General features: G+C 36.7%; 1 protein-coding gene across 2 annotated transcripts in view; it reads left to right on the top strand.

Annotated features, from left to right (window-relative positions):
- The first annotated feature begins 4,895 nt into the window (after positions 1-4,895).
- The window catches only part of RHEB (Ras homolog, mTORC1 binding), a 65,999-nt gene continuing 45,482 nt past the window's right edge, over positions 4,896-25,412 (top strand). Inside the window, exons 1-2 of one of the 2 annotated variants that reach the window (XM_007504631.3) lie at positions 4,896-5,046; positions 5,315-5,431. In XM_007504631.3, the coding sequence (XP_007504693.1) occupies positions 5,380-5,431 (52 nt within the window). In that variant the 5' untranslated portion in view covers positions 4,896-5,046; positions 5,315-5,379. Of the gene's footprint in view, positions 5,053-5,314; positions 5,432-25,412 lie in introns of both variants that reach the window. The other variant, XM_056799932.1, reaches the window with a different exon arrangement.

Below are 25,412 nucleotides of genomic sequence, written 5' to 3'. Positions count from 1 at the left end.
TTCTAGTTATTATTAATAAATCTCATATAATATATTTGAAATTATTGTATATTAATTTTAATTTTTACACTGTCCTTGAAGACAGTTAGAATAGGGTTCCTAGACATTTTAGGTAGTATTAGGAATTTTAGGTATATTTATAGGGTATAAGATTAGTAATCTCTCTTTCCTCATATATATTTAATTGTTAAAAGCTGCTAGAAGTTTTCTTTTCTCTAGCTTAAAGGGATAATATTAATTTACAACTGTACTATTTTCTAATTAAAACTTAAATTGTTAAAAGTTGTTCTCTTATTTTGTCAAAACTCCTATTTTAACCCTTACAACATATATGCAACAACTGGTTAAGTCATTCACAGTTAATCATTATACAATATTGATGTTACTATGTTCTCTTGGTTCTGCTTACTTCAATTTGCATCAGTCCTTATAAGTTTTTCCATATTATGAAATTGTTCTTTTCATCATTTCTTATGACATAATATTCCATTCCATTACATCCTATTCCAATTCAATCCTATACCATAGCTTGTTCAGCCATTCCCCAATTGGTGGGCATCTCCCAGTTATCAATGGCTTCCCTTCTTTTACTCCTGACTTGAATTATGTACTTCCAATGTTTTAGGGAGGTGGTTTTGGGGATGGGATAGGAGTAATTGTATTGGGCTAGTATCAGGTTGTTAACTGTGGGTGGAAAGGCCAACAGAAACTCAAATCAGGGCAGAGCTTGGTCTGAGATCAACACTCAGACCACTCAGTAACTGGGAAAGTATTTTAATTAAATAGGGAAAGGTTGAAAAGGAGATAGGGTAACCCTGATACCAAGTTTCTCTAACTAAAGTCCCCAGGATGTAAATATCTCCTCAAGAAGAGACTTCACAGAATTGGTCTACACTACTCCTCACCTCAATTACCTAAAATTCCCAGGCCCTGCTCTAGATAATTCTGCACTAACTCCCCCCCCCCCCCCCCCTTAGCTGATATTAAAGTACTGGTCTGTGGTAAATTTGGCAGGGCCAAGGGAAAGATCCCATGTCCTGATGGACTCAGATCTCACTCACTAACAGCTGCACTTGACTGGCTCTTGAGTAAGGCTAGCTTCAGTTCAAGGATCTTCTCAGGAATCACAGGTCTTAACAACAAAGGATAGGAAAAAGTAATCCATCAGATAGCTTTGTAGCAAAGCCTCCTAGATGCTTGCAGTCAGCAAACCCTGGGAGAAACTCTCACTGCTTCTCAGTTTTTCAGCTCCACCCTCTTTTCAGCCTTTGAGAATTCTTTCCCTATTTGTCTTCTGCCTCCATCCCCTGCATCTGTCCCCTGTAGACCACTCTCTCATGCTACAACCCTCTTACTTATAATACTAACTTATTTTCACTACATCTCTCCTATTCTATATGAAAAAATTCGGTTCAATTCAATTCCACAAATATTCAGTATATACAGAATGCAAAATATTCTGGAAATATCTAGTTTGACACAACAAATAGCTGTGATTTAACTCTTTATGATTTGCAAAGCACTTTATAATGCCCTGAAAGAGGTTATGATTTATTTGGAGGAGAGGAAAGGCAGAGTATGGCAGAGAGGGCTGAGAAAAGCTAAGTACATAAATATTTACAAGCATAATATAAAAATGCTATGAGAAGTACAAAATGTTTAAGGAATCTCATAGAAAGGAAAGATGATTTGTGACTACAGCTATCATGGAAGACTTCATGGAGCAAGTATTACTTGAACTGGACTTCTGAAGGATAAGATTTTTACACATGAAATGTTTCCAAGAAGAGTATTGAGTTCCCTCCAATTTGAGGGAATAGCAGGAGGAAAGGTATAGAGATTGAAAAAGTGCTTCCAATGTTTTGGGAACAATAAAAAGTCTAATTTGGCTGTAAAGTAGTGCTTAGTTTTCTAATTCTTGAATGCATTTAACAAGTAATAGTGAATGTAATTATCATGAGGATAAACATTATGTCCCATTCCAATACTGTATTCCCCTAGGGCCTAACAGGAAGATTTGTACAGTCGGTATTTAATAATCTTTAAAATTGGTAAGGTGTGGGACAAATTAATTTAACTTCAGTTTATTTCATAAAAGCTCTTGAATGGCAGATAGAGGATTTAGTTATTTCCCCCCTAAAGGACAATGTTATTCTTTTTAATTAGAAAAAAATTTTTTTTGTTATATTTTGAGTTCTGAGCTATATCCCTCTCTCCTCCCCAATCCCACACTAGAGGAGGCCAAAATTTGATACAGATATATATGTGAAACCATACAATACATATTTTCATATATTGGTTCTTTCTCTGGAGGTCCATAGTATCTTTCTTCTGAGAGAAATGTCATTTGTAATTGATTTAAATATTCATTTTACTCAATAGTTTAGTTACTCTGCAAACAATATTCCTGTTTCCATATACAATGTTCTTTGGATTCTATTCATTTCATTCTTTATTATTTCATGCAAGTCAACCTGCTCATTGTTTCTTATAGCACAGTAGAATTTCATCACAATCATAAATCACAACATACTCAGTCATTTCTGAATTGATGGGCATCTCCTCAATTTCCAGTTGTTAGCTACCACAAAGAGAGCTGCTATAAATATTTTAGAACATAGAAATTCTTTTCCTTTTCCCCTGGTAACCTCTGGAAAGACCCAACAGTGGTATTGCTGGGTCAAAGAGCAAACACAGTTTTATAACTCTTTGGGCATAATTCCAAATTGCTCTCCAAAATAGTCGAACCAGCTCAAAATTCCACCACAGCACATTAGTGTCCCAGTTTTTCAACATCACTTCTAGGTTCACAATTTTCCTTTCCTTTGCCAATCTGATGAGTGTGAAGTGGCACCCAAGTTATTTTAATTTGCATTTCTCTAATCAATAATTACTTAAAGCATTTTTTCATATAACTATATGTAAATCTTCCAAAGCTGCCTGTTCATATCCTTTAACCATAAATTGGGGAGAGACTCATATTCTTATAAATCTGATAAAGTTCTTGATAGATTTCAGATATGAAACCATTATCCAAGTAACTATTTACACAATTGTTCCTTCAATTTTCTGCTGTCCTTCATTTGTACAAAACTTTTAAAGTTTAATGTACTCAAAATTATCCATTTTACATTTCACAATCTTTTGTTTGTTAATTTATTAATTCTCCTATCCAAAAATCAATTACATAGTATATTCCTCGTTCTTCTAATTTACTTATAACATCTCCCTTTATATCTAGGACATATATCCACTTTGACCTTATCCTGGTCCAAGATATTGGTTTATATCTAGTTTTTGTCAGACTGCTTTGCAGTTTTCCCAACAAATTTTACAAAATAGTGGATTCTTATCCCCAGAACTTAAATCTTTACATTTATCAATCACAAGGTAAATATATTTGCTACTGTGTTATTATATATTTATTCTACTCTACTGATCAACCATTCTATTTCTTAGTCAATACAAGATAATTTTTATAGTTGTTACATTATAATAGTTTAATAATTTAGTATTTAATATTGATAGACTTACTTCCTTTATATTTCTTTCACTAATTCCTTTGACATTCTTGACCCTTTGTTTTTCCAAAATAATATTTTCTAGCTTAATACTTTTTTTTTTTGGTAACTTGAGATGACAGTGAGTAGATTTAGTTTAGGTAAAATTGTCATTGGCTTTCTTAGAGGCTCTTGAATGGCAGGTAGAGGATTGTTTTATTCCTTCTAAGGCCAGCATCATTCTTTTGAATTAAAAAAATTTTTTTTTGTTAAAATGGTTACATTTTAGTTTTTAGTTTATTGGATGAGGGGAATCCTGAAGGTTTCAGAAAAGGGACATAACTGTAATTTGTTTTAGGAAGGTTAGTCTAGTAAGAGTTGAATAGAAAAGGGACAAAACTGCAATTTGTTTTAGGAAGGTTAGTCTGGTAAGAGTTGATCAGGGGTTACTGGGGAATATATGGACAGAAACCCAGGTAGATTGGTGAGGAGGCTACTGAAGTAGATCAGGTAGGAGTTATGAGGACTGTAATGGGGAGATTTTTATATACAGGTATTTTCGCTGTTTGATGTGGAGTTGAAATAAGTGGTCAGAAACAAGGTCCTTGTCCTATCAAGGTCATATCTTGGAAAACAAAGTCTTGAGGGTACTTTCTGCCAGGAATGGCATTTTTATTATGTGTATCCTCTTGCACCTGCAGACTTTTACATCTCATCTAGGTGACTACAGAAGAAACTATTTCCAAAAAAGGTAGCCTAGCAATAAGTCTGATGTGATCCTAGAGTTAGTGGCTTTTTAAATTCCCAAAATGACATTCCCCATTTGTCGTAATTCGTATTCCTAAAACTATTAAATAGCGCCATTGCATCTCCGCCCACTCCCTTTCAGCGAACTCTGGGTCTCAGAAACAGAAACGCAGCCTCCACACGAAAACATGCTATTTTTACAAGACGCCGAACAAGAAACAGTCCACCGATCCTAAACCTTATCCTAGGAGCCGCGCGCCTGGAGCCTTTTATGGGCTCACCTGGCTCGCGCCGAACCAACCGCCCAACATTCCTCTCCAACCAGAGTTGCGCTCGCTCCTTTCCGCACCGCCCTCTCCGTTCTGCTTTCACCAATCCCAAAGGAGCTCTTTTTCGCCCCGCCCTTCCCTCTCGCATTTCTAAGCCCACTAACGCCACCGGCGCCCCACCGCGCGGCTGATGCCAGGAATTTATTTTTAGCTCGGAGGTGTCGAGACCAACTCACCGCCCAGTCCTCCCGACACCGCCTCCTTTCCGCTCGGCCTCCCCTAGCCCAATGGGAGAAGGAGTTTCCGTCGCGTCATTGCTCAAGTGGGTAGAAGGATGCCCAATCAGCGCTCGAAAAGAAGGAGCGTAATTAATAAGCGGCGGAGACGGGGTGGGGGGGTTGATGACGCAGCGAGTTTTAGTCGTGACTTTTTCGAGAAAATCTTCCGGCGGCTTTTTTTTTTTCATTGAAACCCTGCCCACCTTTCATTGGGGTGGGAAAGGAGAGAGCCAGGAAAAAACGATTGAGTTGGTGTGTGTGAGTGTGGTGGGGGAAGCCTGACACTCGGGTCACGTAGGGGCGGGGCCTAACCGGGAGTGAGAGGGTGGTGTCACGTGTGTGTGTTGTGGGGGGAGGGGGTCGGTGTCTCGCGGTCGGTTCCGGGCGGTTGGGGGGAGTGAAGCGGGGGGGAAACTCAGGAGCGGGGGAGAGAGACCCAGCCCGCTCGCCCGCCTTCGTCGCTGCTTCTCCTCTGTATGTCGCTCTCCCCGGCCGCCGCTGCCGCCGCCGTCGTCTCCAGCACCAGCAGGAGCCGCCGCCGCTGCGGTTGATGTGGTTTGGGCCGGGGCTGTGGAGTGTGAGAAGATGCCGCAGTCCAAGTCCCGGAAGATCGCTATCCTGGGGTACCGGTCCGTGGGTGAGTCAGTAACCGATCTTGCCCCCTCCCCCCTCCCGCTATCTCCCCCTCCTCCGGCCCTGTGTGTGGTAATGGGGTCCTGCCCATGGCACTCCTGGCGCTCTCCTGCCCCTGATTCCCCCCGGAGGCGGCGTAGGCGGCCCCCGGGAAGTTTGCTGCCGCGGCGTGTCCATGTGCGGGGCGGGAGGGTGGGGGCCGAGGCCGCCTCCTGCCTCCACCCCCGGGCGGGGGCTGCAGCGCGTGTTTCATAACCAGGCGGCCCCGGCGGCCAAGGCAACCACCATTTTGAGGGGAAGAGTGGTCACGGTGGCCCCATCTCGGGGTGGGGAAAGGGGTGAACCCCTCCCTCCCGCGTTCCTCGGGTCCCCTGCACTTCCTTCCCTGTCCCCAGGCCCGGGGAGCTGGGCAACCCTCAGCTCCTTCCGCCTTTCCTCGCGTCCGGTCAGACAGGTGGCGGGGCCGGCCTGGGTCGGCCTCGGGAGGCGGGGTGGGAGGAGGAAGAGGATGTGTCCGAGAAAGGGGGTGGGTGTGTGGAAGAGGAAACTGCGGGGGGTGGGGGAGGGAGGCGCGTGGGTGGTTAGGGAGGGCCGGCGGAGGCACTCCTGCTCTAGCTGTCTATGGTCTCTAGGATTTCCATCCTCTAGCCACCCACACACCCCTTGCTGCTAGCTGCCGAGTTTTGACGTTTCCCAGAAGGAAGAAATCACACCTGTCCTTTACAGATCCTTTCCTTTGGACCCCACTTTAAAACATTTTCGTCACTGGTGACTGACAATAACTTTTTAGTTAGAGAAACCCTCAAAATTTTAACAAAGATCTTTGTAAGGTATTGGAGAAAGTGGTGTAGTCCAAGTCATTGTACATTTAACAAATTAAGTCGCCTGGGACTTTTTAAAAATATTAAATGACTCCTGGACGATTGTACTGGTTCGAGGAAATGTTTACAGTCCTCCCAAAACCCTTGCTAGATCTTCAAACTGCCTTTTTAAAAAAACCTGGATGCTACCAAATTTAAGGCTTGTGTAATGTAAAAGCATTTAAATATGAAAAAAAAACCACATACTGGTATCTAGAATAATTAAAAGGGAAAACCTCCAATCCTTTGACATCAAAAATTATTTTTTCCTTAGGCAAACTTGAATAAGGTCAGATGATTGTAACCAGGTTGACTTGAAATATTTCAAAAGTTATTTTTAAAAGAGGTGACATACATTTAATTCTAGTTCTAGAAGTTGCCATCTTTTTCATTTGAAGCCAATAAGTGCTGAAGATCAGAAACTGAACTCATTTTCTATCTTGAGGAAACTGATGTTTTAAAGTCACAATTATAGCATAGTTGTATAAGAAGTATTCTCTGACTTAAAAATACTTTATTTACTTGAACACAACATAAGAGTTTGAGTTCTTTAGTTTACAACAGTAACATTGTCAGAAGAAAGCATGTAACTGGTGCTCTTATTGGATGAACTCTTGGTGACAACTTCATTCTGATTTCTCTCCCCTCCTTTTTTGGCTCTCCTCTCCATACCTTGGGGTCATTGGCTAAGGTATTCATATTTAGTCACTTTTTATGTTTCAATGAAAATGCCACCCCCTCTCCCCCAAATCATGTTGGTAATAGGGACTATGGAGTAAGAATTGATTCTACAAACCTTCAGGTTTTCTTTCACTCCTAGGTGAGACTCAGAAAGTGATGTACTGCTTAATCTGAGAAAAGAGACAAGTTGCAGCTTTAATGAATCCTTAAAAAATAACAATCTTCTTTAGTGCTTTTCCTACAATCCAGTCAGTAAGCATTTATTCAGTACCTACCACTATGTGTAAGATACTGTGCTAAGTCCTAAAAATACAAAGAAAGATAAAAGATATGTCTGCTCTCCTAAGAGCTCACAGTTTAGTGGAGAAGATAATGTATGTACAGGCAATCCCCCCTGAAATATATGGGAACTGGAGTTCTAGGTTTCAGCTCATTTTCCTCCTCCACTTATCTCCTAATTTTTAACTTCCCCTTCCTCCTTTCATTTGGGCAGTGGCACTAGATTTTGTAACTTGTGTTACTATTACTTGTAAAGTGGCTTCTAGCAAACTCCCTGTGTTCCATTAAACAGTAATGGTCCATAATTGGGTGGGTAGTGTATTTTGGGAAACACCTGAAGGTGACATCAGAGAATCATGAAGTTAGCTTTTTTGACCCTGGCCAGCTCTTTTTCCTAAAGCAAATCATCCTCTGAGTAATGTGGTATTGATGCTTCCCTTCCTCTTTTTTTGAAGCACAAAGTATTGGAGGTTCTACAGTATTTCTCTGGAAGCCATTTCAGGATTTTAGAATGCTGATGATTAAATTGTCCCAGGGTAATATCTTCAATGTCAGTTTATACCCTTTCAACTCTTACTTAGTTTTCAGTGAATATAAACCAATGTAAAACCAATCACCATAATAAAAACCCAGATGATATGTCATTTTCTATTCCACAGCATTTTAGAGACTACTATTTTGTACAGTACAAGATACTATGAAGAATACAATAGGAACTCTAAGACCTGTTTTCTGTCCCTTTCCTTTTTTCCCCTACATATTTTGGGACAATCTCCCATTCTTTGTTTTCTTTTTCAAGTTTGATGACTGAAACTAGATTCACTACTTTAATAAAAGTCTGCCTAAACCCAGATCTTGCATTCAGCTAGACTGTTTACATCAGATATGCCCTGCTATCCCATGTAACTATTGTTGACCACCAATAAAAAAAATTTTTTTAATCACCTTTTCATGTGTCAATTATGCCAAAAAATAGTTAATAGCTATGTACTTTTGGTACTCAGAATCTTTTTTAAGGTCAGGTTTAACTAGACAGGTTAATTTCCACATAGTTATTAAAAGTAATGACTTTATTTTTGAGTTCTAAATATTGAATATTGCTAATAATAGGGAGAAAACATGTACATGGTTTAAATATTGCTTTTTTTTCTCTCCAAAGCAAAATCATCTCTCAATATATCTGATTCCTTTTTCTTAATCTACTTTTTCTACTTTACTGTAGTATTTGATACTCTTGACCATTCTCTTTTTGAGTATTTAGTTCTCTGCTGTTTTATGACACTATTCTCTCTGGGTTCTCTTACCTGTCAAGATCACTCCTCAGTCTGCTTTATTGGATTGTTAGCCACATCACATTCTGTAACTATAAGTGTTCTTCATGACTGTATCTTTATATTCTCAGTGATCTTACCAGCTTCCAGGACATTGATTATAATCTATACAGATGACTCCCAAATTTATGCATTTAATATTGGTCTCTGTTCTGTGCTTCTCTTGGACATTTCAGGTGATTTTCCTATAAACATTTCAAACTCCTGTCTAGAGTATGTCTTCACAACTGTTTCTGTGGAGGGCACTCACCTTCTTACATTCATCTAGGTTTGCAACTTCATTATCATCCTTGGACTCTTTACTCTCAGTCAACCCAGGTACATAGCTAATCATTTGCCAAGTCTTGTTATTTCTTTCTCTCTAGCCTTTAAATCTGTCCCTTTCTCTATACTATAGTTCAGACCTTTAGCTGAGGAGGTTGGGACCTGCCAGTGCTTGCCATTCTTACTAATACAAACTAAAATTTCATTCTAATGCCCTACTTGGTTACCACCATAATTCAGGCTTTGGTCATGCCTTGGTTTGTCTATCATCTTATTCTTAGACCCCAGTCCATTCCTAAAGTGTAGATCTGACCAAGTACCCTCCCTAGTCAGTAAATTGCAATGGGTTCTGATTGCTTAAAGGATTGAACTCTTTTGGCATATTAAAGCCTTTCGCAACTTAATCTATTTTTCTGGCCGCTTTATACATTATTCTAAATATGTTTTCTTGCTGGTCTTGACACAGTGCCCGCCATCTCCCATCTCTACTTGGGCTATCTTCTTTGTCTGCAATATACTCCCTTTCTCACTTGTCTCACTTAAAATCCCCTCTCATGCCACCATTCTACATAACAAACCTTTTCTGACTTCTACCCTCAGTTGTTAGTAGTGCTTTTCCTCTACCCTTCCCCTTCCTCATATCATGTATGTCATATATACACTTAAGTGTACAAATTGTCTCCACAAATAGATTGTAAGTTCCTTAAGAGTAGGAATGTTTTCATTTTTGTCTTTGTATCCTTTGTGCCTGGCAAGTAAGTAATAGGAGTTTATTAATAAATGCTTGTTCATTGATTGGTATGTAAAGTTACTTTTGAGGTCATGACCTAAAATTATGACTTCCAATCTGTATTTAATTGGTAGTTGCTAAATTTACTGACCATCTTTAGATGCCCAAGTATTCTAGTACTCTCTAAGGAGTTAACATCCTTCTACTATAATATTATAGGGAATGAGCAGAAAGAAAGCTTAAATCATTCTTTGGATTTATGATTTCCCTTATGTAGGTTCTTTGATTTCTGGAAATCATTTCATTATTTCCCAACCTTTCTTCTTTAATGCTTCCTTGTATTAAAGAAAAATAAGTAGAACAAATAGATGAAACATTCATATTTTTACATGTCATCCATAGGAATTTCATTTAATTTATTAGAAACATTTGTTCCTTTCAACCAGTTTAACTTGTGAGGAAATAGAGGAATGTCAAAGATGAGGAATGCAATGTATCAAAAGCCATTTTTTGGTTGATTTAGTAACATTAAGTGCCTACTATGTACCAGGTACAGTGCTAAATATTAGGGATACAAAAAGAGGCAAAATACAATCCTTGTTCTTAAGGAGCTTCATTATAATCTAATGAAAATTAGTCCTCTTTCTCCCTCAAATTGCTAAATTTATTAGCTTGCAAAGAAGACCAAAATGAATCATTGTAGGGGAAGCTGGGAGTAACTTTGACTCATTGGATATTTTAATAGGGCTGATATTTTACATAATACATATTCTTCTGAGGTTACTAGGTGATTGAAAAGTAAACTATAGCTTCTCCTTGTCATGGAAAAGATTTAGTAATCTGAAAGTAGATGTTTTTAGAACCTCTTCAAAGACTGTTTCATTTTTCCTATCATTCCAAACCTTTTGGTTACATATTTTCAGAACAATATTTGGATGTCCTTATGCCCTTTGTAAATGGTTTGGTCTTTATGTTCTTGTGTAATAGTGTGTGTTTCAGAAAACGCTTCACAGCACAGACCATGCTCTTGTGTATTAAAATTATTCATTAATATTTTTCTGAAGTGCTGTGATAGCAATTATCCCATATAGTTTCTTTGTTTCCCCCATAATTTATTGATATTGTCATTTACAGGACAGCTCTTGTGATCTCAAGCTTTTCTTCTATTATGAAGAAAACTGCTCATTTAGGCTTCCCTCCTTAATGACAAAAAATATGACCTTTGTTACTAGATTTTAGATTTGCCCAAGGGCTAATCAGACAAATATAAATACAGGTGGTAGCAGGATTCTGAAGGGCTAGAAATATTTGGAATCTTTTTTTTTTTAAGTTTAAAATTTTCTCTTAATTCTGCCTGCAAAATATTTTTTATTTTGGTTGTTTGAATTTTGAGTGTTTTATTAGTACTCATCTGATGGCACTACTTTAGTTTTTTTATTGGAGAACTGAGAAGATAGTGACATATAATTCTATAATCAGAAATCCATTCTAACTGCTTTACCCTTTTATGGTTAAAAAAAAAAAAGATCATGGTGTGCTATGTTATCTACTCATGTATATCTACCTAACTTCTTTGTATAGGGATCTACCAAGTGTGATGGTTTTCCTCCTATCCTTCTGGGATAGTAATTATCTCCCACCCCCACCCCCACCCCACCACCTCTAGAGTATCTCTAACCCTCTGGAGGAGCCTTTTAGCCATATGTTAGAACTTCAGTGGCTGGGTAGACCTTCATCTCACCTCAAATTCTTAAACTCCAAATGCTGAATTTTGAAATAATAACTAATATTTATTTAACATTTTTCCTTTAAAAATTTTTATTTTTTATTTTAATAACAAATTTCCACATAAGTTTTCTGAAGTTATAGGATCCAGATTGTTTTCTTCCCTTCTTCCCTATCCCCCTCCCAGAGCTGGCAAGCAATTCAATCTGGGTTATTTATATATGTATTATCACACAAAACATACTTCCATATTTTTCATTTTTGTAAGTAAATAATCTTATAAAATTAAAACCCCCAAACATATACCCAAATAAACAAGTGATAAATCATATGCTTTCATTTGCATTCCTACTCCAACAGTTTTTTCCTCTGGAAATGGATAGTGTTCTTTTTCATAAGTCTCTTAGAATTGTCCTGGATCATTGTCTTGCTGTTAGTAGCAAAGTCTATCATATTTTAATCATTCCTCAGTATTGCTGTTACTGTATACAATGTTTTCCTGGTTCTGTTTATTTCACTCTGCATCTGTTCATGTAGGTCTTTCCAGTTCTTTCTGAAATCATCCTGTTCATTATTCCTTCTAGCATAATAGATCACCATCATACGCTACAATTTGTTCAGCCATTCCCCAATTGAGGGACATCCCTTTTAGTTTCCAACTCTTTGCCACCACAAAAAGAGCAGTTATAAAAATATTTTTCCTATTTTTTAATATCTCTTTGGGATATGGGCCTAGTAGTGTTTTTTCTGGATCAAAGAGTATCAGATGCTGAATATGAAAAGGAACTTTTTCTAAAGAGAAATACTGCCTTTTAAATAATCACAAATCATGATTTCTCTATCAGATAGAAACTTCTGTTCAATATGAATGCCAAGAAGCTGCAGGAGAAAGGGAGAGAATTGGCATACCTAAATTTTATCTAACTTTAATTTTGCCACTGACTTCAGTGTAATATAAGACTAATAAAAATCTTCAAGGCTAGCAACAAGAGTAAGCATCACTATCATCTCTCCAATTTTAGAGTGAAAAGACAGGTGGGAAAGGGAAAAGGAAGGACTTTATTTTTTACAGTGGAAAGAGAACTGAATTTAGAATCTAAGCATATGAGTTCAAATCCTAGCCCTGCCATTTACTATGTGTCCTTAGGCAATTGCCTTCATCTCTCTGGTCCTTATGTCATCTATAAAATTAGGGACTGACCTCTGAGGTCCATTTTAGCTCCAAAATCTATATGAGAGTTGAGTGCAATAACTTGATCCACACCTAAAAAATAGCCACATCTGGCTAGGATATGATTGTGATGTCTTCCTTTCAGAAATATCAAGCTCTTTTTGATCTCCAGAAATTGTCTCCCCAACTCTCCACCTACTTTGTAAATTAATAGGGGGATTTGAAAGAATAAAAAGCATGTTTTTTGTGTTGTATTAACTGAAATCAATAATTTTCTAGGATTTGCACTCTACTGTAAATACGAATCACATTAAAATAGGTTTTGAACAATTATATAACCCAGTGGAACTGCTTATCCCTTTTGGAGGGGGGAGGGGAAAGAGATGTAGGGTGGGGGTAGATCATGAATCATGTAATCCTGGGAAAAGATTTTAAATAAAAAAATAGTTTTCTAGGATTTGTAGGCAGACTTTCTTAAGTGTTATAAATTTGTAGCTTGTTGTGGGATTAGAAGCAATGGCAGAATAGGTAACTCAAAGGATGCTGATGTTCCAGTTTTAAAATCTCAATAGACTGTAATAAAGCACTGCCACCAAGAAAATGACCTTTAATAGAAATGAATGCAAAGACCTAAATTTAGATTTTTTAAAATAGGACTAGATAGGGGAGAATCTGATTTAGTTTGTGAGAAAGATATGATTTTGGTTAATAAAAACTTATTTAATTTATTACATATTCTGCTTTGATAAAGTGCCTCACTGTTCTTGTTATTTAAGGAACTTCTGTTCTGCTACCATTTTGTATAGGGCTTTACATTTTGTGAAGCACCTTCATATATAATATTCATTTGAACTTTGCCAAAACTTTGAGAGAGGCAGATACATAAAAATACTAACAAAGTGCAAACTAGTATTTATTGTGTACTAGGGATACAAGTACAAATGTATATTTGATACTGACTAATATACATGGTGTGGGGGGGTGTTGAGTGGGAGGATATAAGAATGTTCACAAATAAATATTGGCTTATATAGAAAGTAAATGGGTTGTAATTGGTGATTGCTCTGAAGAAATACAAGCAAAAACTAGGGGAATCAGGAAAGACTTTTTGGAAGTTGAGCTGAGCTTTGAAGGGAGCATAGTTCATTCCAGGACCTGGGGGGGGGGGTGCTTTCAGAAGGTCTAGAGGAGGGAAATAAAGTGTAATGTAAAAGGAACAAACAACAGGTTGATTGGTATATGGAGTACATGATGGGTGTAATGGGCAGTAAGCCTAGAAGATAGGGTTCACTGGAGGTACAAATAGAAAAATTAAAGACAGTTCTTCTTCTGAGCAGCTCACACACTTAATCATGGGAACAGTACTGAAGAGAATTCAGTTGCAGGATGGATGGACAAGCCAGGAACCCAGATCCAGACTGTGAGCAGCTTTAATTGTCAAAATAAGGAATTTGTGTGTATATACATATATATATATGTATATGTATATGTATATATGTATACACATACATAGGGATAATGGGTGCCACTGAAATTTCTTAAAATCTGACTTGTGCCTTAGAAATATCACTTTGGCATCTATGTGGAGGAGAAAAATTGGAGAGGTGTAAAAGAAAAAAAATTAATATTTTCTGAAAATCATCCAGAAACTTTTTATTGCTGTGACTTTCTAAATTCAAGTATTTCTGAGAGAAATGTCCAATCTGTAATAGGCTCCCCCCATATCTTTGCCTATCTTTCTCCTCAAGACAATTTTTAATAATTTAAGCATTATGAAGAAAAATCACAATATATTAAAATAAAGTTTTGAATCAACATTCAAGGATAGTAGTAGTAAACAACAATTACTTAATGATTGATGCTAGTGAACTGGTACTATTAAATTCTTTGCTTGACCCCTCCCCTCAGGTATTGAAAGGATCTCCTAGGGATTTTCTGAACAACAAAAAAAAAAAGGGACAGGGAACTTCCCTCTTAATGCAAAAGTAGTATTTCCCTACTCTTCTTTCTAGGTTTTCATGACCTTGCTGTCTCTGGTTCTTCTAGTTTTCCTGTTCTTCCATTGACCACTTCTCGGGTCTCCTTTTCTGGGTCTTTGGTATCCAGGTTATAACTTAACTTTGAGTGCCTTCCAAGGCTTTGTCCTAAATTCTCTTCTCTTTTCCTTTTTGTCTTGGTGATTTCTTCAGCTCAGTAGTTACAGCTAATTTTGCCTTTTGCAGTCCAAATGCTTTATAGTCTCAAACATGTCGACAGTTGTAAAGCAGTTGGTTTCCACCCATGATCCATTTTTGACATAACTAATCTTCTAAGGTAAGTTGTCTGGAAAGAAATTTTTAATTAGAGAACTACTTAATGATATTTATAGAGAAATTGAGAAGGAGGTTTCCACAGAGGAGATATTGGGGATAGAAAGACTAGTTAAGAGACTATATCTTAGGTGATAGTTAAGGAAGGCATAAAGTAGAGTGGTAGCTCTGTTGAGTGGAAAGGGATAAATGGAAAAAAATGTTGAATTGATAACAGGTGAATGGTATAAATATTATTGCCACCTTTATTAAGATAAGGAAGTTGAAACTTAGAAATTGTAGCCCGCATATTGCCACATAGCTTGTTTCTGGTTAGAATTAATATTCAAACACAGGTTTTCTGATTCCAATGTTCCTTGTTCTTTCCACAAAACCCACACTAACATTTCTATACAAGAAAACTGGGACTCTGAGAAGTCAAGAAACTTGTCCAAGATAAGATCACAAATGTGTCAAAACTGGGGCTCAGTCCTGAGCTCTCTTTTTTCCCCAAATTGGTAATTTTATCAGCTTCCATCAGTTCAATGATAATTTCTATACAAATGACTCTCAGATCTGTTTATCTAGCCCTAACTTTTCTACTGATCTCCATTCTCACTTTGGACATTGCTGTAGACATCTTAACTAAGCTTAGCATGTCTAAAATGAAACTCAAATGTATCCCTTCAAACTCTCCCTGCTCTCCAACTTTCCTTTTACTGTCTAGGTTACCACCTCTTCCATATCCAACCTGTTGCTAAGGCCTGCCAATTTGCTTTCATAACATTTCTCATACATACCCTTTCTCTGTTGGCACTGCCACTGCTCTGGGGCAGGCTTTATTTTCCTCAATTCTGGACTATCCTACTTGTTGCTATCCCTCCCATAAGTTTCTCCCCACTCCAATCCAACCTCTGCTCAGCTTGCCAAAATGATTGTCCTAATATGCAGGCCTGATTATGTCACCTGCTACTTAATAAACTCCAGTGACTCTTAACTTCAGGATCAACTATACAATTTCTCCTACATTCAAAGTCCTTGAGTACCTGATCCTTTTCTTTCCAGTCTTCTTAACCCTCCCTTCTTTCCCATGTACTCTTTAATCCAGTAACAGTGACCTTCCTATTCCTTGAACAAGAAACCCCTCCACCTGGGAATTTTCACAGGCTGCTTATTGCCCAAGCATACAATTCTCCTCTTTCTCATTTTTGTGCCCTGGCTTCCTTCCTGTTTCCATCAAAGTCTCAGCTAGTTTCATCTTGTATAGGAAGCCTTTCTTGATCTACTTCTAGCACCTTCAATCTGTTGGATATCTCCAGTTCATCCTGTACCTGTTTTATTATACATAGTATTTGTTTGTTGCCTCCCCCAACAGACTGTGAGCTCCTTGAGGCCAAGGAAAGTCTTTTCTCTTTGTATTTTCTGCACCTAGCACTAGCCTATTTAATGTGAAAAGAAGATATAGAGGGATTCAACTCTTATTTTAGTGTGAAATCAAGAACCCATGGAAATGCTAATGAATTTTATACTGTGAAATTCCATGTCTCAAATAGTAAGAATTAAAATTCATATAAATTCATATAGTGCAGTGTAATGGTAAAGAATTTAGTAAGTACTTTTCTGTCAAGCACTGTGGCAGGCACTGGGAATTCACATAGTAAAAATAAAGAGCCTCTTCTCAGATCTCACATTCTAGTTGGAAGAGATAGCTCTTTAGAAGTTCATCCCCAGACACCAAAGGGTTTGGTGATTCTTAGACCACAGGTGACCAACCCCAAGGCTCAATGATGCTTGGGCTTTAGGCTTATAAATTACTCTCCCCACAGTAGCTATATGGTAAAGATAATTGGTCAACTACTGCTTAGCATAATACTTGATACACAGTAGGTTTTTACTGTAAATATTGATTGAATTGAATGACATAATTTAAGGACCTCCTTCTGTGTTCTTGTTCTTTTCACCTCCTTTACTCTTTGAATCCAATAAATATCATTCTTCTGTGTAATGTAAATGTTTACTTCTTAGAATAATGGAGCTGGTAGAAATATTTAGAGATTATCTAGTCCATATTCTTGGCAAGCATTCATCTTTATTATCTTAGGATGACTTAATCTTATTTTAAAGAGTCAGAGACAATTTCACATTCTTTCTTGACCATCTTTTTTACTGTTATTGATAGTAAAATTCTTCCTCTGATATAACCTAAATTCTTCATGCTTCAGTGTAAACTAAATTCCTTTTATTTTCCCCTGAGGAATGTAGTGTGTGGGGTCCACTTATGTCACTGGGAATTTGGAGGTACTTCAGTATGGTGCCTCACGTTTCTGTGTTTTAATCTCTGATACTTGGAGTTCTTAATGTTTACCTATCATTGTATTTTCAGCCTTTAGTAGTTTTTCTTTTGTCTTGTGGAAAGATTTTCTACAATCTTTTAGGGAGAAAAAAGCATTTGTTTTTCACATTCCTCTTAAATTCATTTAAAAAAAAAAACGGGATTGTAGAGCTGCAATTCACCTTAGAGATATCTGCCTTTTATATTAGAGGTGAAAAAGTTGAGGTGTAGCTAGATGACTTTTATGTGGTGTTTTAAGAATCACAAAGCTTTCCTCACAATCATTCTATGATGCTATCATTGTCATCATTTATAGTTGAAGAAACAGGTTGAGAGAGACCACGTGACTTTCCAGGCCACAAAAGTGAGAGGATGTGAATTCAGGACTTCCTGAGTCCACACTTACCATTCTTTCCACTATAGTGCCTAGCTGCAAGTGAGCTATATAGCAAGTGAGATATAGCCGTTTGAGTTTAAGTGGGTTAGTATTTTAGTTAAGGGTTTTTTGACATTGAGTGTAGTGAATTACTTTGTCATAGGTCTGTTTACATAGCTCATTGTTACTTTTTGAAAATAGCAAAAGAGGGGGCAGCTAGGTGGCTCAGTGGGTTGAGAGCCAGGCCTAGAGGCGAGACGTCCTAAATTCAAATCTGGCCTCAGATACTTTCTTACTGTGTGACCCTGGGCAAGTCACTTAATCTCAATTGCCTGGCCCTCACTGCTCTTCTACTTTGCAACCAATACAGAGCATTAACTCTAAGATAGAAGGTAAGGGTTAAAAAAAGAAAAGGTTATGATTTTAGTGATGCCTCCACTATCCATCTTTTCCCCAATTCCCTACAACTTCCCCCTATTGGCCCATCATTTTTTGAGTCATTGTTACATTGCCATATGCCTCCTCCTTGCCCTCTGAGTTATTGTTAACTTATTCGGCCAGTCATTTATAAAACACCAGGAGGAATATTGGTTTTAATAAAATGGGCCTTTCTTTTAGGGAGAGGCTTAGAAAGAACATACCTATTTCTTAAAGGCAGTCCAACTTAATCTCCTTTTGTTCTCTTCTTTCCCTAGCTAATTGGTCCCTTCCACTGCCTATCTTGGTTATATGTAGTGATAGATAAATTATACAACTTTTTCTTCCTCTAATGTGTTATAGTTTGGACAATAGGCTTTCTTTATCCACTTATTTTTTTCTTCTTTGTATAGTGAAAAAAAAAAACTTGAGTGGTTATGACCATTATTTAGGAGGCTCTGTAGTATTCTGAGGCCTTATTATTCTTATTCTTATTATTCTTATTCCAAGACCTTACTAAGTACAGGTAATCTCTCCAAGCTGACATCTTGTTGGAGGAGAGTCTTTAGTATGAAGTCTTGTTGTGGTCAGTTGATAAGAGCATTGTTAAACTCCCTGATACATGCCTGGCCTGTGCTAAGCCTTGGGAATATAAAGAAATGCAAAACCAGGGAACTTGCCCTTAAGAAATTCCCATCCTAATGGAGAGACAGCTATGTACATACCAGATAAATATAGGATAAATTGGAGGCAGTCTCAGAGGAAAGGCAGAACTGGGAGAAGCTTCTTATAGAAGATAGGTTTGAGCTAAAGTTTGAAGGAAGCCAGAAGGGAAAAGTGAGAAGAAAAAGCATTCCAGCTAGGGAATGGGCACTTGTCAGTACATAGTCAATAAACTTTCTTATTACTCTGTCAGGCACTATGCTTAGAGCTGTGGATACAAAGAAAGGCAAAAGACAGTCCCAGTCTTCAAGGAGTTAACACAAAAATAACTGTACAAACAAATTTTATATAGGAGAATAATGAAATGATTAACAGTAGGAAGGTACTAGAATTATGAGGAATGGCAAAAGGCTTTCTATAAAAAAGGTGTAATTTTAGCTGGAACTTGAAGGAAGCCAGGAGGCACAGATTCATAGGTGAGCATTCCAGATATACTCAACAGCCAGTGAAAATCCTTTAAGTGTCCTGATGGAACCACAGCAAGGCCAGGGTCACTGGAGTGAAGAGGTGGTGTTGTAGCATTAAGTAAGAAGGTTGAAACAGAGAAATGAGGGGGAAGTTATGATAGGGAATCTGGGCTTAGAGACAAAATGGAGGCATCAATTGTAAATGGCTTTTTCTGGAAGTTTAGCCAAGAAGGGAAGATAAAATATAGGGCAACTAGCAGGAATTGTGGGATTTAATGAGGGTTTTCCAACATAATGGTACAAGGATATCTGTATTAAGTTTTTTTCCTGGACTGGAAAAAAGCAATAAATGCATGCATTTTAAACTTCTGAATCTTCTCATCTCAGAATTTAAACACTTAAACCACTATGCATTCACATGGTTTGGCTATTAATTAGGACAGGTAACATAAGATCTAGGAGTAAAATATTATTGTTCATTATTTCTTAAAGCATCGAAATAACTCCTTAAAACTTTAAAAGTATAGGGTAATAATTAAAGACGAAAGGGGATAAGCAACTACAAGGGAACTTTTTCATGAACTAGTCATTAAATTTTTCAGGCTTCAGTTTCTTATCGTACTAGATCAGTGAGTTTAAATTCAGAATAGAAGACTACTAACCCATGCATAAGGATCCCTGTGCTGTTAAGTGCTACAAATATCATCTTCCTATTTCACACAGGAAAAAAAAAAGAGGGGCTGAGGTTGTAAACTTTGGCCATTGCCAGTCTAGTCTGTGTCAGATGTGGAAATTGAAATCAGGACTTCCTCTTTACAAGGCAGCAATCTAACTCTAAATAATGGATACAGTAGTAGGCAATCCTAAAATATATTTGGACTGAACAATTGCCTTTTCAAAATCTTCTCTTTGGTAAAATTTAATTAGCTTTGAAGTCAGCTCTTTGCATTTCTTGCATATTCTTGAACCTTGAAGAAGTATAAATATTCAATAATTGATGAATATGAAAATATAAGTAGTTATCAGTGATACTTTCTCTTCCTCTTTCCTCTTGTATCAGCACCCTGGAGAAACCAGTGCCTTGAGGTCCCCCTGTCCTAATTGGTAATTTTGTAATTGGGCCACCATTGTCTGAAGAACCTCCCTCTAACTTGGACTCATTCTCTAGACCTCTTTTCACTCCTTGCCCCTTGCCACCTTCTTTCCAGCTCTCTCATAAGCTTCTTGAGAGTAGGGATTGGCTTGTTTGATTGTTTACCCATCTATGTAAGTACAATACTAGGTACATAATTAAGTTCATTACCTATTATCTAGAAATTGGTGTAAGGAATCCTCAGAAAATAAAACGGTATTTAAAAATCACACTGTTGAGATATGAGAATAACATTTTACCCACTTCAATTAATTATGAAATATTAAGATAACATCCTTAGAACTAACTGATGAAATTTCAGGTTGTTTTTTCCCTAGTTTAATATGACTCCTTTAGTAATGCTAAAAATGCAATTTTTACTCAATGACCACATTTTAAAGTTTTTCTTTTATGGCCTTTAATTGCTAGGGCTAATGTAGATGATGTTATTATGACCCAAAATAAATTGTAAAGCTATTTTCAGTTCTGATGATGGAAGGGACTATACCTTCTCAAGTAGCAGTAGAGTATTTGAGGTTTTTCAAGTCCTCGGTTAAAATGAGTGATTAAACACTTTTTCTTTCTTATATGGCACATTATAAAAATGTTATAACTATTTGAATAATGAGTCCCTTTTTAAAAAAATTTTTTTTGCATTCTTTTTAGTTTCAAATTCTCTCTCTCTGGTCCTTCTCTCACCCATTGAGAATTCAAGCAATATGATATGAATTATACTGTGAAATAATATAGAACACATTTCTATATCAGCCATTTTGCAAAAAGATGGGAGCAAGAAAAATAAAGTTTAAAAATTTATACTCAAGTTTGCACCTAGAACTTATCAGTTCATTCTCTCATCATTAATCCTTCAGAATTGTCTTGGATCATTGTATTGATCAGAGTATCTTAAGTCTTTCACAGTTGATCATTATTACAGCACTGTTTTTATTGTGTACAATGATCTCCATGTTCTGTTTACTTCATTCTGCATCTGTTCACATAGATCTTCCCAGGTTTTCTGAAGCTATTCCGTGCATCATTTCTTATAGCACTTTTAAAAACACATACAAACTCTTACTTTCTGTTCTGGTGACAACTCTTAAGACAAAAGGGTAAGAGCTAGGCAAATGGGGTTAAGTGATTTGCCTAGGGTCAAAAGCTAGGAAGTACTTATCTGAGGACAGATTTGAACCAAGTTCTCTCAACTCCACGACCAGCACTGTATCCACAGAGTCACCTAGATGCCTCCACAATAGTGTTCCATCACAACCACAACTTGTTTAGCCATTCCCCAATTGATGGGTATCCTCTCAATTTTCAATTCTCTATCTTCACAAAAAGAGCTGCTATAAATATTTTTGTACATATTAGTCCTTCCAGAGTCTTTCCTTTGGGGGGGAAAATCTGTAATCTCTTCTGTTTTGTCTTTCTTAGTATATCAGATGTTTATTTGGAATTAGTGTGACACAAGATGGTAGCTAGTAAAAAAAAAAAATCCATAATGAACATGCCAGCTAACATCTCCAGTTCATTGCTGCTTTTTAGGAGTAGCATGCTAGGGATATTACAATAAATTTGTGGAGCTGGGAGGATCTTATTCAAATCCTAGCTTTGATGTTTGTACATGACCTTGGACACAAATTTTAACCTGTAGTCCTCAGTTTCAGTTTGTATAAAATGAAGATTGGGCTAAGTAACCCTACTTTCTACCTCTAAATCCAATGAAAGCCTTAAAAGGATATTTGAGTATCCTTTCAAAGATCCTAGTAGTGTCCTCTGAGGTTAATAGTTTAAAAAAAAAGAACCTGTAAGAGAGGAGTTCTGCTTTCATTTATCATCCTTTTTCAATCAAGTTCTGAAAATTCTCCCCATCAGCTTTCCCTAGGTTAATACCTTTCCCATCATTAAATTTTTTTTCCAATATATTAGTCACTATTAGTGTCAGTAGTATCTTTGCTTAGTATTTTCATTGCCTCCCAAATATTACAGAATTTGTGACTACTAAAGACATGTTGTTTGAGGTAATTGAGATGAAAATTATGTTTGGGCAGGAGTAAAAAAGAGGGAGGAGGGGGCAACTGGGTAGCTCAGTGGATTAAGAGCCAGGCCTAGAAACTGGAGGTCCTAGGTTCAAATGTGACCTCTGACACTTCTCAGCTGTGTGACCCTGGGGAAGTCACTTAACCCACATTACCCAGTCCTTACCACTCTTCTGCCTTGGAACCAATACACAGTATTGACTTCAAGATGGAAGGTAAATGTTTAAAAAAAAAAAGGAAATTATGACAACATTTTTAAGAACAGTGACTAAAATAGCTCCCCTAAATTACTGCTATAGTTGTGATTTCCCTTTGCCTCTTTTGTTAAATAACCTTGACTTTTTTTTTTAATATCAGAACATTATTAGAACTATTGAATACCCCAGTTGGGTAATGTTTTTGGTCACTTAATCATTTAAGAAATTTCAATCACATAATGTTGTTATATGTATGTGTGTGTGTGTTTCCATTATGATTCTTTGAAGATCTTAAAGCAAGCTTATTTTTTAATAAATGCCCTGCTCAGTCTTATGTAATAAAAAATATTTGATCTTTCCATTACTTTTGGAAACTGTAGTTTAAATTCAATTAAGTAATGAAGTTCAGTCTTCTGTGTTATATTTTTGGCAGTACAGTGATTGCTTTGAGTGATTTGGTGTATTAAAAAACTGAACTGAAAGTAGAGAAACTAGATAACTTGTGTATCTATCATCTGTGGTATAACATTGGAAGAGAAAATGTCTAGTCTGAATTCTCTCATCTTTAAAATAGAAATTTCCTGTAGCTGTGCTGTAAAAAATTAACTGTTAATATTCATAGTCCTTGGTATGCTAAAAGAGGTAGGACATAGTTTTTGGCTTTATTATTAGACTATATCTTCTGTCACAGGTCACTTCCAAAAAGTCTCAGTTAAAAGTACCTGGAGAAAATAAATCTGGGTTCAAGGACCCCAAGCACTTAATAGTTGCGTGATACTTAACAAGTAAATTAGCTTATGTGTGCATCCGTTTATTCATATTTAAAATTAGAGTTGGACTAGATGGCCTCTGAGGTACTTTTCAGCTCTAAAATTTTAATTCTATAAGACATCCTTGGGCTTTGACATTTTTTTAAAAATGTCATTTGAAATGACATGTGATAGGTTCATGTTAAAACTTTAATTGGTATAATAATGAAAATGGAAGCTACAGAAATATATGTTAAATATGCAGACTTTGGTGACCCTTTGACCACTTCAAGAAGTCTTAGTATAAAAAGGAGACAAAAAAATTGGTAATACAGTAGTGGAATAGATAGGAATACTTGAATCAAATTCTTTCTCGTACACAAACTAGTCGAAGGATCATGTTGCAAGTTGTTTAATTTCTGAGTGCCCCAGATTCAACTCTGAAACTTCAAAGAAAAGTTCCAAAGCAGCAATAGGGGAAGATGTTCCCACAGCAGAGAATTCCCTATCCTAATAAAATCGCAGATTGGACCAAATGAAAAAAGTCTTGACTGATGATAATTCATATTTTAATTTCTTGTGATTTAATGTACTCTATGGACTTTGGACATTTAATGCTGCTTCTCTTTTGGTTCCTTTTCTGTAGAACTAAGAACTTGTACTAGTTAACTAGCCTACAGAATGGTTACGAGGAAAGCATTGTAAGACTTAATGCGCTTTTAAATAGATAATGAATCTCTAATACATTGAGAAGAATTTCAATACTATATATAGGAAAGGCATCATGAAATATGGGAAGTGTTGATTTATAGCTTCTTTTTTGTATGTAGTGAAAATTGAGCTAATGTTTTAACAGGCTACAAAAATAGCACTTGATTCATTAAAGTTCTGGTATAACAGAGGCAAATTGGCCTAAGAGAGTTGTTCTGAAAATTTTTGGTCTCAGGACCCCCTTTTAACATTTAAAAATGAGTGAATTTTGTTTTATCTGTCTATCTACAGACGTGTATATGTCTATACATAATACACATGTATTTTATATGTACCGTATTAGAAATGAAAACCGATACATTTAAAAGATTATTTTAAATTTTTTTCTAAAATAAATCTATTACATTAATAATGTTAACATAAATCTTTTTATAAATAATAACTTTCCCAGAATAAACAAAATTTCTGATGAGAGGTACTGCTTTGCATTTATTTTTACAAATCTCTTTAATGTCTGTTTTAAAAGGAATTTCTACCTTCTAAGAAGATAGTTGGATTCACATTTTGCTCTTAGTCCATCGTGATGTTATTTTAGTTGAAATAGGAGAAGGAAATCTGGTCTTATAAAGATAATATAGTTGAAAAAAGGAGAGATATTTTAATAGCAAATAATGTCATTTTTTTTAGTTCTTAAAGCAAACCTACAACTTGGAGTGAAGTATTATTGTAAATGGAAGTTATAAAAAATTGGCAAGATAAATATTCTGGTTATATAGAAGTCAAAGCAATAAAAAGTTATCATCCCTCCCAATTGAAAAGCATGGCGTACCAGGTTATAAGGGCTCCACTAGACAAATGGCTTTACTATGACCCTACATCCCTTCTAAGAAATCTGACTAAAGTAGTGCAGATGTATATTTTCCTTGTATATGTAAAGTTTCTTAATCTGATAACCAATATAGACTGGGAGAATAATAGAATAGAAAATGTGGGGATCAGTCAGCCCAGCCAACTCCTTCACTTTGAAGATGAGAAAATTGGAAGTCCAGTGAAAGCAAACACTTACGAAGCACCTGCTCTATGATGGATGATGCAATACAAACAAATATGAAATTGCACCTGCTTCAAAGGAGCTTTTGTTCTGTTGGGGAGTCAACATGTCCACATAAAGGATATGAAGGCCATTTTGGAGAGGAGTTACTAGCAGCTTGGGAGGATTGTGAACATCCTCAGTGAGGTGCCATTTGAACCAAATTTTGAAGGAAACTTTGGTTTCCAGGGAAGCTATGATGTGGAGTTCCATCTCCTTGCTGAGTAATCTATTTTATAAAGATGTTTGTCAAATAGTGATTATTCCACAGGCATATATTTATTTCTTTGGATTTGGACAAGACTTAACTTCTCCAAAACGATCTAAGCAAATAATTGTCCTATATATGGAATCTGAAGAGGAGGAGTCTACTTTTATTTACATTGAACAGAGCCAAAACTGGTTAATGTTTCTTTTTAGTTCTGTCAAAGGGGCTAACAAAAATGCCCTGTGGATTCTTGAAAGCCAATAATACTAATTTTG

Source organism: Monodelphis domestica, chromosome 5 (assembly GCF_027887165.1).
Source record: "Monodelphis domestica isolate mMonDom1 chromosome 5, mMonDom1.pri, whole genome shotgun sequence".
Lineage (NCBI taxonomy): Eukaryota > Metazoa > Chordata > Mammalia > Didelphimorphia > Didelphidae > Monodelphis > Monodelphis domestica.
Note: the sequence above shows the minus strand (reverse complement) of the source record. Positions and strands in the feature narration are given on the sequence as shown.